This window comes from Panthera pardus, unplaced genomic scaffold (assembly GCF_024362965.1).
Source record: "Panthera pardus isolate Hobbes unplaced genomic scaffold, ASM2436296v1 HiC_scaffold_15, whole genome shotgun sequence".
In the NCBI taxonomy this organism is placed as follows: Eukaryota; Metazoa; Chordata; class Mammalia; order Carnivora; family Felidae; genus Panthera; species Panthera pardus.
In genome coordinates this window covers 69959576-69973785 of record NW_026526710.1, presented here as the reverse complement: position 1 = coordinate 69973785, position 14210 = coordinate 69959576, and the positions used below count along the sequence as shown (strand labels likewise).

The following is a 14210-nucleotide window of genomic DNA, read 5'->3' as shown; positions in this document are numbered from 1 at the left end:
TATGACATCAAGCCTGTGAATTATGAGACATTGTTGTCATTACTTTTGTGAATTACAACTTTTGGTCATATGGGTTTGATATCAATTATAAGGGCAATTCATGTAATATACAGAAATATAATAGTGTGCCACAATCTAATGCAATTCATTCTTATCCGTGAGGTATTATTACACCGCTCACAAAGGCCAAATGTTAAGTTCATCCTGAAGGTTATTCACTCACATGGAAAATGTTGTTTTTTTTAAAAAACAAAACAAAACAAAACAAAAAAACCAGTTCCTACCTTCTTAACCAACTAAGTATTTCTGCTTTTTCCTATTTAGTCTAAATTTATCAAAGAGAATATAGAATATTAAATCTTAAAATCAAACCTTAAGCTTTTGTGATCTAATACTGTACATGTGCTGATATATTAATGTGTGTGGTTTCATATAAAGGTAAAATAATTCTTACTTTGTCTAGAAAATATATAAAATTGTCTTCCTATACTAATTATCTGTTTATTTTTTAAGAAAATAGGAAATTTTTCTTCACATATTAAGTATTTCCTTGCATCACATAAGATATTAAACTTGATCAAAAATTAAAATAGAGGTATCTATAGCTCATAAAGAGAAACTGATATGTCATAATAAATACATGTGTTTCTTTTATTTTCTTAAGAGATATTTTTAAGATGTTATTTTTAAGTAATCCCTACAACTTGGGGCTCAAACTCACAACCCCAAGATCAAGAGTCGCACGCTTTTCTGACTGAGCCAACCAGGTGCCCCTAAGACTTTTTTTTTTTAATGACTTTGATTTGAATAAATTACTTAAAAGAATTTTTTTTAATGTTTATTTGTTTCTGAGAGAGAGAGAGAGAGAGAGAGAGAGAGAGAGAAACAGATCATGAACAGGGGAGGGGCAGAGAGAGAGAGAGAGAGAGAGAGAGAGAGAGAGAGAATGTGAAACAGGCTCCAGGCTGTAAGCTGTCAGCACAGATCCTGACGTGGGGCTTGAACTCACAAACTGCGAGATCATGACCTGAGCCAAAGTTGGACCCTCAACCAACTGAGCCACCCAGGCGCCCCTGAATAAATAGTTCTATTCAAAAGCATAAGATCTAGAAGAAAACAGACTGGATTCAAATCCTAATTCTGCCATTTCCTATCTGTGGGCTTTATGTAGAAAGTTACTTAACCATTCTGTGCCTCACTGTCCTCTCTTGTGAAATGGAATTGATCATGAAAATTTATTCCAATTACTTGTGAGGATTAAAAAGAGCCTAGAGCATAGCCTGACACATATTAGGTACTCAATAAATGCTAGTGAGTTATGATTGTTATTACTTTAAATTCCTGATCTTTTTTTAAAAGTAATTTTTTTTTTTTTTTAAGTAATCTCTCTACCGGGGCGCCTGGGTGACTCAGCCGGTTAAGCGTCCGACTTCGGCTCAGGTCATGATCTCACAGTTTGTGGGTTCAAGCTCCAACACTGGGCTCTGTGCTGACAGCTCAGAGCCTGGAGCCTGCTTCCGGTTCTGTCTCTGTCTCTGTCTCTCTCTCTCTCTCTCTCTCTCTCTCTCTCTCTCTCTCTCTCTCCCCCTGCCCCCCACTCACACTCTGTCTCTTGAAAATAAATAAATGTTAAAAAAAATATATATATAAGTAATCTCTCTACCCAACACGGGGCCCAAACTTACAATCACAAGATCAAGAATCCTGTGCTCTACCGACTGAGCCAGCGGGGTGCCCCAGTCCCTGATTTTTAAATGTGTTCTTTTAGATGAATTTGCTCAGATGGTGTTGATTACTGTTTATTTGACCAACCCCTTGCAAAAATATTATATGCAAAGAGGAAATACCACACACACACACACAAAGTGCTATTTTTCTCACTATAAAAGATTCAGTGCCAATGCGACAGCTGATTAAAGTAATTTGTTATAGCTCCTCTGATTCTTTATGATACTTTATGTGGTGAAATGTTTAATATCTACTATCTTAGCAAACTTCAAGTATACAAAACATAATTCTTTTAAATGCACAATCACGTCTTTGGCCAAAATACATCGATGCTCTGTAGATTTCCCATTTTTAAAAGTCTAAAAATTTTAAAGAGAAACTAGACGTTCAGATGGTACTCGTTAGCCATCTTTTGTCCTTGCTCTTGCCTCTTTTCCTTTTGCACTTTTTCTTAGGCAAGTCACCCCAGGCCAAGCCTTTAAATAGAGGCTTGGGCACATTAAATCTTGAACACATTAAAATTTCAATGGGCAATAAAAGGCAAGTTTCCTTAGCGCTAAGTGCCTGACTGCAGACACCCAGAGGAACGCCACGAAACGTACGTACCCCGTCACACACAACATGATTCCACACTCTACTTCCTCAGTGGCATGTGTTCAAACGTCTGGCCTCCGGGAAAATTCTGCATTTCTCTCCTTCCTGTGAGCATCTCCCCACGCAACATACAAGCCACCTTGCTTCTCCTGCAGTGGGCCACCAGGCCCCAGAGGGATCTCTTGGACAACGGTTCACCGATACCCCTGGCTCCAAGAAGTCCACCAGAGATTCTGGTTTTTTTGACAGAGACGAGCCCAGAAACGAGGCAGCACAGCTCCCGGGGCAACAGGAGAGACCAGCACAGAGGGAAGAAAAGCAGGACCACAGAGAGAGCAACCAAAACGGGTACAAGAAACCAGCGCCATCATGCATAAGCACGTCTCCAGCCCCGGGTCGGTGAAGACCACGGAGGGGGCTCCCCAGAGCTGTCAGAATCTGCTTCTCTGACTGCGCACCTCACGATGGCGCATCCCACCTTCCACCCCTCATTGAGACTGAAGTTACAAAACACATTTTCCCAGGCATTTTTTCATATCTTTTCTCATTCAAATGCAACGAATCGCATCCTCTTCCTAATTTTGAAGACAGGTTGTTTTCCAAGAGAAAAAGGTAAACTTTTAAATGGGAATAACAGAGATAATTATGTTCTTAGATCTGTTCCAAGTTTCATTTTCAAAATATCAGGAGACAGTTTATCTAGAAATGAGCCTGTATTCCCTCACTAATCTGTTACAAATGCTTTTGAGTCATTAAACACCCATTAAGAAGAAGGGGGGAGGTTAAGGAGATACACACATACTACCTAATAGGAAAGACGTAGTAAATGTATGTAAGTAAATTGCTGGTATGTAAGGAACACTATTGGAAATAGTGTTGTGATACCTAGTATCTACACCTTCTAAGCATAGAGCCAGAGGCCTTATAATCAGTAAACTAGAATAAGACTTTTATATTGCACCTTTTCCCTTTTTCATTCTTCAACTTATAATTCACAGTCTAAAAAAAACTGTACCAGATCTATGAGAATTGTAAGTCATTTGTTCTAAATTGTTATCCCTGCCCTGGTTTTTGACTTCAGAATGTTAGCTACTACAAAATATGAATTTAGTATAAAAAGGTCTTTGGATAACTATAAATTAATATACAGTAGATATCTAGAGGACATTCAGGCAGGAAGACATATTAATCTGATGTCCAGAAGAAAAGTCTAGGTTGGAGATACAGATTTGAGAGTTATTAGCTTAATGTAAGTGGTAGTTAAAAACAAAGAAACGGGAAAGTCAATCACCCAGAGGGAAGTATGAGGAAAGGAAGTGAATGACTACAAGCCATAATTTGGACTGTATTTTAATATTCCTATCAGAAACTCTCAAATACTACATTTATAAATACTCTGCTCCCTATCAACATACAACTAAAGCCAAGTGTTAAACGCTAAACAAAATTTTAATTCACATTTTCTTCCCCTTGATTAAAAGTATAGAAATGTAAATTACTTGGAGCCATGTATTTCACCCAGAAATCCACACTTTTTGATGACTTCAAAAAGCTAGGCAGAACAGTAAGCATTTCCTTTTACATGTATGCAATAAAATATTTAGTAATAAATACTTATGTTTACAGTCTTACATTACAGTAGTACTAAATAATTTAAAGAACAGATTTAAAAAGAACATTTAAAGAATATGTGACGATTTTACTGTTTATTTATTTTTGAGAGAGAGACAGAGTGCCAGGAGGGGAGGGGCAGAGAGAGAGGGAGACACAGAAACCAAAAAGCAGGCTCCAGGCTGTGAACTGTCAGCACACAGCCCAACATGGGGCTCAAACCCACAGACCACGAAATCATGACCTGAGCTGAAGTCAGACGCTTAACTGACTGAGCCACCCAGACGCCCCTGTGATGATTTTTTTCTAAAGGAGATAATCTCTTGGTCTAAATTTAGAATAACAAGTTTGCATTTTAAATAAAATATCCAGCAATTATCAGGCTTATGTCTGATATCAAAAGCAGTAAAGGCGAACTGACATCTCACATTTGAAAAGAAAAAGATGCCAAAGTTCAAGAATTTAAGAATAATAGGCAGTGTGGGATTGTATTTAAAACCACACATAAGCTTTGGAGTCAGACAGGACTTCTTTTAAGTCCCAGATCTATCACTTTAAGGACGGGACCCTTTAAAAGTGAACTCTCTGAGCTTGTTTCCTTATCTATCTATCTGCAGAAATATCAGTATCCATTTCAAAGAAATGGGAGAGTCAAGTGTAAAGGGCTGGGTACATAGTTGATTGTCAATGGATGTTACTTTCAATTGCTCATACCCTTCCCTAGTCTTTCTTTTTTCCATCGCATTTCTCTCTTTCTCTCTTTTTTTCTTTTAAATTAACTTTACGTTTTACAAGAAATACAACAAATACAGTCAACACACCTATCAGAATCCACATTTCATTGCTGCTTTTGTTGTAAGCAGCTCAATCTGTCAACTGTCCCACTGATCTACTATCATGTGGTTTCTTTTTGACAATGTCAGTGACTTCTGACCCTTTACCACTGTTATATGGTCAGTGTGTCCACGCTGTATTGAACCAGGGGCAGGACACTGCAGTATGACCCTCAGAAGACTTTAGTGACTTTCTTAAAGGAATCCATTGCAGGTTTGTGAATGGAGTCTTTCCAAAATTCTTTTTAACTGCAATTAGGGGTAGGATGTATTAAAATGCAACATTTAGGGGACATATAGCTGCATCCTCACTCAGAATGTCATCCTTTATCAGGATAAAAAGTATATAGAGATAATTAACTACCTTAAAAAAAGATTGTAACTTATCTAAATTTTTTCTGTTAGTTTTTAGTGAGATTTACTCTATTAATTAGGACCTATTTAATGCTGTAAGGAAAACAATACATTATTTACAGATATTGACTATATACGTAAATAAACATTTAAATTATAATACTAAAAATAAAAGTATCCTGTACAAATAAAAGCAAACACACCAAGTATCCAGTAATATTAGTGTGGCACTGCAATTATAATCTAGAAACAATCAATGGCATTCTTTTTCACTGTAAAGAAAATGTCACTGTTGTTAAAACAGAGTTTAATATACAGAATATTGCAAAACCTGAAGTAATTCCAATGAAAAAGAAAGTACATTTTCCCATGCATGCTGCACTGTAATATAAAAAAATTACATGAAGTAGGTTTTAATTTTTTTTCTACATAAAAACAGTATTAATCTGTGAAAATGGCTAATATAGCTTTGATGTGTAATTGAAAACATTTGGTTACAGGAAAGAAGCTGATGAACCTTAAGACAGAATGTAAGTAAAACCGAACGTGTGGGTTGACCCAGGCAAAGTGGCATTACTTTGTAGAGCCGATCAATAGATATTAGCTTTAAAAAGAAAGATACGGAAAGAAGCTGCCGCATATTTTTTAAATGACAGGGTGAAGGTTTAAACTGTCTCAATCAAGACTCAATTTTTTCTTTCCAGTTTTTCCAGCTGTTCTCTTCCAGTTAAGGCTCTTCATTTCAAATAAATTTAATTAGTTCCAATTGATCATAGCTAACACTTATAAAGCTTTATCCATGCTTCTTTACTTTTATAAGGCAAGCGCTAACAAAGACTGCTAGGCTCAGATCAGTGTCCTAAGACAACATTCATACATCATTCTTTCTCACCCAAGAGAAAAATTGCAAACATAATTGTTCTACCTATAGCAAAGCACTAAATTATACTTCCTATTTAACTGGTCAGTTGTTTAATTAAGTTAATTGAAGAATTAAGTCACAGATTGCTACAAATATAATATTAACATAACAATGCGTATCAGCCTAACTAGAGCTCCCAAACGAGCATTCCAAGTACAGGCAAGTAGGTCTGCCTTGATATACTTTCCATTTATTTTGTGAAAAGATACAATAGAGCAATTCAATTTAAGTAACCAGAAAACTCCCTGATTTTTCAAAGTCAATGGCTAAACTGGCCAGATTTCCCTTTTGTAGTACTCGTCCTCTACAATGGTGCTCATCCCAAAATAAGATTCTTGTGCCTGAAACAGGTTTCTCTCAACATATCTACCATATTTTTCATAATGTAATTTATAAAGAATTCTAGTCAATAAAAGAAATATGGTTTTCTTCTAAACCTTCACAAAAATCTATACCACAACTTAATCAAGTCACGCAATTCAAAGGTAACCTAAACGATCTACAGGCTGCAACATGCTAGTTGCTCTGACAACACATGAAGGAAGCCTTTTCTAGTTATTTAAATTCTTTGAACATTCTTGCCCCTGGTACCCACGGCATGAAGTGAGTAAGTCAACTGATAAAAGCCATTCATCACATATGTTTAACTTAACTTCTTACAGATTAAAATACAGTTTAAATAGCATTAACTGACTCTCCAAGCTAGATTTTCATTTTTAAGCTTCTTTATACAAATAAAAGAACAGCCATGTGCTATTTGCTGTCTCATGATGATGGTGGTGTGTAATTTAAAATTTCAGTGTACTGATTTAATAATGCTCACCTGAGTGCTCAAAAATTAAGCTTTTTTTTTCCAGAGTACAAATTAAGTTATTCTATTACAAAGGCAACTTCTTTTCTTCTATGCATTAAACCACTACTTTTTATAGACTAGAGGGCCTTTAAAATTAACAGAGAATTAAAACGTACCTATAACACTTTAAAAAGCAATGATAACTGAATAAAGAACTAATTTAAAAAAATCTGGAGGCACCTGGGTGGCTCAGTTGGTTAAGCATCTGACTTCTGCTCAGGTCATGATCTCACAGTTTGTGAGTTCGAGCCCTGCACGGGGCTCCACGCTCGCAGTGTGTGGAGTCTGCTTGGGATTCTCTCTCTCTCTCTGCCCCTCCCCAACTTGCACTTTCTTTCTCTCTCGCCAAGTAAATAAATAAGCTTAAAAGAAATGTTAAAAAAAAAATCTGCAGGTGCAATCATCTCCTCTAGTCACGACTGAAACAAAATCCGTAATTGTGCAATGCTAAATGACTTTCAGAAAAGTTGGGAATTTATGAAATCGTTTATATTTACATTTAAGTTGAAATGTTTTCAATCAATGAACTGACACATTTAAAGGATTAAAATGTAGCAGGTCACGGCCACCAGCATTTTTACTGAAAACCAGATGCGCCTCAATTTAGTCAACTACTTATTTGCAGCAATAGGCACAAGGCTCCAGGTTGTTGATTACATGCTTTGTAAATTTTCAAGGGAGATTATTAGGCTCCCTCAACTTCTTTCCAGTGACAAAATTTTAAAGGCATTCAGGTAGTAACAGTAAAGAACCTACCACACAGAGCTTTAAGAGCTAAAAACCTCCCTCCATTTTTTTTTTTTTTAAAGTTTCTTTAGTTTTTGCTGAAAGTTTTACTGATGTTTTCCGGGCATGCTTCTTTCAAATTATTGATTGCTATTTTTTTTTTTTTAATGTGTATTCATTTTTGAAAGACAGAGGGAGACAGAGTGTGAGTGAGGGAGGGGCAGAGAGAGGGAGGGAGACACAGAATCCGAAGCAGGCTCCAGGCTCTGAGCTGTCAGCACAGAGTCCGACGCGGGGCTCAAACTCACAAACCGTGAGACCATGACCTGAGTGGAAGTTGGACACTCGGCCAACTGAGCCACCCAGGCGCCCCTCAAATTACTGATTACTATTAAGTTACTATTTGTTGCTTCACAATAATTATGGATTTCTATGGTCAGATTTTACATAATAACCATCTATACAAAAATCAAAAGTTTATCATTCTTAATACCAATAAAAATATTTATAGTAGGTTGTTTTTAATCCTCTGTACATTAAAGAAATTGAGCTGAATGCATTTGGAGATCCAGTAACTGAAACTGACTTAAGTCTATAAAAAGATAGGCTGAACATGTATAAACATAAAACACAGAATATGGAACCATACGTGGTATATAGTTTTCCTAAATTTTACTTTATTCCTTTAGTTATATAATAAATAATATAGGTAAGATTATTCAATATCTAAGCAATGTAAATAACTTTAAAAAGCAGCATCGACTTCTATAATATAGGTGCAAAGAATATCTATTAAGTTTCCTTATACAGCCTGCATTGCTGTTACAACTTTGGTATCCTTCAGTTTACCCTATAATTACAAAACCTTTCATAAGGTGTATTCCTCTACACGTTTCAAGGCTTTAGTAATGATCCCAGCCTCTGAATTAGAAGGTCTCCAGGAAATCAAATGCACAGCTAGCAAGTTCATTGTTACAGCAACAATGAGCAAACGGAGACCAAATAAACACTTCTGCTTCTTTCCACTTCAAGATCAAAAGGACACTAAAGAGTCTCATAAAACTAAACATTCCATCAATACAAGTTTCCCTCTCTTCCATCAACATATTTAATCCCATTACAAATAATCTAAAAGCACATTCCAATACTGGATAAAACTCATCCAGATTATGTGAAAGATGTCCCTGCTCACCGGTTGTGATGTCATCATCTGCAAGGTCGTGCTCTTCTTCCTGGACTTTGGCTTCTGGCCCCAGGGCATCAGGAGCAGTGCCGATAGTCTGCATGGCTTCTGCTGAGACTCCAGCTACAACAAATGGAATCACAAGGGTTAGTTTTAAAAACTAAAAGAAAGGTGCACCCAAACTCTTAAAGCTTCTTAATTTACCTACTAGATACAAATGCAATACATTAAAACACACACACACACACACACACACACACACACAATTCACCACAATTAGGAAGAGTCACAGATTAATGAACAAAATATTCACATGTGCTCTATTTCTTTGTACGCATATATGTACACAGGTACAAACTACACTGACTCAACTCAGTTCTGGGAAAAACAGAAAAAGGATGCTTCAATACATTACATTTTTACTTGATTCCTTACAACATTTTTACTACAGTTATTTTAGGTGATCTAGACGTAATTAAGCTGCAAAGAGGGGGGGGAAAAACCCTAAAAGTGAAGGACCACTTTAAAAGTTTACTTCTTTTTAATATTAGTTTGCTTACAATTTGGGGGCTAGAAGGCCGAAATGCCCGCAAGCGCTCTGGATCTATGTAAGACACCTGAAATGCACCACCTCAAAGTAGACACTATCACTGTCTATGGAGGAAGTAGACAGGAGATCTGATAATTAGCACACTGAAAAAACCTAACAGAAGCAGACGGACGAACTAGATCCGGGGCCAGAAGCTTCCATTCTGTAAATTACCTGAGAAACTTGCCAGCTGAGGCAAATGTCTTTCCTTATAAGCTATGTTTCCACTTTTGAAGATATATTTTGTTGCCAATTTGCATATACTACGTTATTTCTAATTTGGCAATGGATAGTAGGGTATCTCAGTATTTTTCATATAGTTATTCAACGGGTATTACTAAATCATGAAATACAAAAATTTCACCACTGGAAGTTACTTTAGGAATTGAACCTTTTTTTCTTTCCTTTTTTTTTTTTTTTTTTAAGGAATTGAGCCTTCTAGTCAATCTTTTAAATAAGCACTTCAATAACTACATCCATTGTATCCATCAAAATATTTTAAAAATCAAAGCTCTAAATATTCAAGGGCTTCTTTTTTTTTTCCTCCAACATATATTAACTTAAACGTTTCTGCGTGAAATTCAGTCCTGCTGCCTCAGGTTTACCAAAGTCACCAAGAGACGGAAATCTTAGTCTTTAAGCGCCTGAATGATCCAGAGCTAAATCTACCAGGACACAGTTCCAAGGCCTAATGACTTCAGTTTGGGGAAGAGGACATACCACGTTAGAACCACCACTTTGCTCAAAACTGCTCTGATACAAAAATAAAGTGTCCATCAGTGGTCCCTGATGAATGTCAAACGACAAAGCCATTCTTCTGCGGTATCATTTTGTTGTTGGGCTTTCAAGATAAGATTCTAAAATAAAGGAGGAGGATTGCCAAAAATATACTGTGAAGTTAATTACTTAATAATGGCTTTCAGTAAAATAACCACAGAGGGGAGGAAATAAGGTAAATGCCACATTTCTAAAGATTTATTGCTTAAACACAAAATCAAAGATGTCCTATTAAATCAAAATGCAAATCTCTGAAAACTCTGTCTCGTTTCTTAATAGTTGATAATTTTTGAAAATGATAGAGAAATAGGGAAAAGATATTAAGGAACAGTTGAAAAAAAAATTTTTAATGTTTATTTTTGAGAGAGAGAGATAGAGAGACAGCCTGAGCAGGGGAGGGTTACAGAGAGAGAGGGAGACACAGAATCCGGAGAAGGCTCCAGGCTCCGAGCCATCAGCACAGAGCCTGATGTGGGGCTCGAACTCACAACCCATCAGATCATGACCTGAGCCGAAGTCGGATGCCTAACCGACTGAGCCACCCAGGCGCCCCAAGGAACAGTTTAGATAGTAACAATCTTTTTTAGTATTTTCCTTTCCTATAAAATTGAAGGATTCGATAATAAAAATGAAGCTATTATTTGTAGTAACAGGTTTATAAATCCATTTAAATTTATCTCATTTAATCAGAGAGGTTAAGTAATTGCTCACTATAATACAGCTACTAAATTCCAGAACCAGTATGGACACATAGGTCTTTGATTTCAAACCCCAATATCCTTTCTCCATGAAGTTCTTACAGGGACTGAGTTCCTCAGGGCAGGGTGAGAAGTGTGTACACAGAATATCACAACATAACCATGAAAAATCATGGAATCACACAATACTGAGTATCAACACTGTCAAGCCCTCCATGAAGTTCTTGTGCTGTGCCTGGTAACTACTCAACTGTGGGGCATTCAATTCCTTGAGACAGAGCTTAAAGAGCAAACATGTAGATCTCAAACCAACCAAAGCTGAAAGACTAAGAGGTAGCTATGCTGAAACTGGTTCTTTGATTAATGTTTTTTCCCAAACAAAGTTATAAAATCGTTTCTCTCTCGATAGAAAAAAAAAAGAAAATGTAAAAAAAGGAAAAAGAAAACTATAGATCAGTATCGCTGATAGTCTCAAAAGTCCTAAACAAAATGTAAGGAAATAGAATTCAACAACATACACAAGGAATTATACACCATGACCAATGGAGTTTTAGTTCCAGAATGAAAGTCTAGTTCTATATTCAAACACCAATCAATGTAACCCCAAATAGTAACAGGCTAAAGAAGAAAAAAGCATATGATCATAGCTGTCATTTGACAAAATTCAACATCAATCCATGATTTAAAAAAACAATAATAAAACTCCCAGAAAAATAGGAACAGAGATGAACTTCTTCACTTAATAAAGAGCATCTGCTAAAAATCTATAGTTAATATTGTACTTAATGGTGAAGAACGGAATGCTTTCCTCCTGTGATCAGGAATGAAGCAAAGATATCCACACTCACCACTCATATAACATAGCATTAAAAGTTCTAGCCAGTGTAATAAAGCAAGAAAAGAACATGGATACATTTGGAGTGGATGAAGTAAACTGTCCCTATCTGAGGATACAATGATTGTCCACATAGAAAATCCAAAGGAATCTATAAAAAACTGAGTGAGTTCAGTAAGGCTGCAGAATACAAGAAAAAAAACCAACTGATCAACTGTATTTTTATATGCTAGCAATGAAACTAAATTTAAAAAAAAAATGCTACTAACAATGGTTCAAAAAGCTGAAATACTTAGATGTAAATCTAAAAGAAACATATACAACAGGAATTGTAGGCTGAAAGCTACAAAATCCTGACACCACCTCCCCTGCAAAAAAAATCAAAGATGTAAATAAATGAAATGGAGAGACATACCGTGTTCATGTCCTGGAATATTCAACACAGTAAAGATGTTAATTCTCCATAAATTGATATATAGGTTTAATGCAATTCGTGTCAAAATCTCGGCACAATTTTTTTGTAGATACAGACTAAATTATTCTAAAATTAAATGGAAAGACACAGGAACTAGAATAGCCAGAAGAACTCTGGGGGGAAGAAAAGGAAAAGGTAGGGGAAAAAAGTCTATTCCATTTCCAGACTTATTATATAAATTTATTAAAACTATGTGGTTTTCGGTTAATGGAACAAAACAGAGGACCAAGAAAAAACAAACATGCACAACCGATTTTTGACAGAGGTGCAAGCAGTTCAAGGGGGGGAAGTAATCTCGTCAACAGGTGGGCTATTACAACTGGACGTCCATAGGCAAAAATACGAACCTTGACCTAAGGCCCACAGCGTATACAAAAATTAACTAAAACTGATCATGGACTTAAGCGTAGAACATAAAATTATAAACTTTTAGAAAAAAAGAGAAAATCCTGGAGATCAAAGGCTAGAGATGACACCAAAAGCACAGTCCATAAAAGAAAAAATAGCGGACATAGACTTCACCAAATTCAACACTTTTGCTCTGCAAAAGACCCCATTAAGAGGATAAAAAAACAAACTAAAGACTGGGACAAAAGATTCACAAATCACATACCCAACAAGGGACTAGTGCTTAACCTATATAAGGAACTATTTATTTATTTTTTTAACTTTTAAAGATTTTTTTTTTAAGTAGTCTCCATACCCAATGGGCTCAAACTCACAACCCTGAGAATAAGACTCACATGCTCTATGGACTGAACCAGCAAGGTGCCCCTCTGTAAGAAACCCTGAAAACTCTACAGCAAACAGTCTGGCGGTTCCTCAAAAGGTTAAACAGAATTATCATATAAACCCAGCAACTGTACTCCCAGGGAATGAAAACCTATATCCACACTGACTTGTACATGAATGTTCGCAGCAGCATTATTCATAAAAGCCAAAGGGTGCAAACAATCTGAATTGTCCATCAACTGAATATATGAATATGTCACAATTTATCACATAATAAATTGGTATATTCACACAATGGAGTATTAATCAGCAATACAGAGAAATGAAGTATTAAGTAAAAGAAACCAGTCACGACACGCCACATGTTGTATGATTCCATTTACATGAAATGTCCCAAATAGGCAAATCTATACACATCAAGTACAATTGTGGTCACTTAGGGCTACGAGACCTGGGGAAAATGGGGAATGATACTATGAATGCACAGTTTCTTTTGGGGTGATGAAAATGTCCAGAAATTGCGGTGAGGGTTGCACAACTTTGAATACACTAAAAACCACTGAAATGTAAACTTCCAGGGGTGAATTTAATGGCATGTGAATGATACTCGATAAAGTTATTTTTAAAAGTTTGCCTTCTAACATTTCGGATGAACCACAGCATCCAGACTACTCCTGGGTACTCTCTTGACACCTTTTCTACTAGGCAGCTGAAGAAAAAAGAGGGGGGAAGAGCCACATAAAACATTTATGACTAAGAAAAAATGTGCCATGAATATTATGTTTACAAAAGCAGTAATGTTCCATTTTTCATTTTTAAAAAAAACAAATCATATTATTGATTTTGACCATTTGTGTAACTCATTCTGTTGGTCCTCACAGTCAAAATATCTGGGTTATTTTGGTACCAATCAATAAAAAGATACTGGTTTGATCACTTCAAAATTACACATATACTTTACTTTTTAAAGATAAGTTTTTAACTATCCTAATTTCAGTCAAACTGGACATGGGGTTGGCAACAAAATACCTAAGATTCCTAACTTATGTTGAGAGATCTCAGGGGAAGAGATATGGGGAATGGAAAAGACCACATTACTGCCATCAACTCTCAAGTCCAAATGCTACAGATCATTAAAAACTAATTTTAACAGTTCACTATGAGGAAACGATAGAACCTCTTCCTTTTGAACTTTTGGACCATACAGTCTGGCACAAGACGAGTAAAACTATTATTTAATCCCTCTAAGCATGGTAATCATTATCTGCAAGAGAAGGAATAACATTAAAACAATTCCCAG

At 36.2% G+C, this 14210-nt stretch overlaps 1 protein-coding gene across 5 annotated transcripts in view; it reads right to left on the bottom strand.

The window, feature by feature from the left end:
* Nucleotides 1-14210, bottom strand: part of WDR7 (WD repeat domain 7) — a 352075-nt gene that overhangs the window by 186648 nt on the left and 151217 nt on the right. For all 5 annotated transcript variants that reach the window (XM_019463951.2, XM_019463944.2, XM_053902762.1 and 2 more), the window contains one exon: nt 8814-8927. In XM_019463951.2, coding sequence (XP_019319496.2) covers nt 8814-8927 — 114 coding nt within the window. The remainder of the gene's footprint in view (nt 1-8813; nt 8928-14210) is intronic.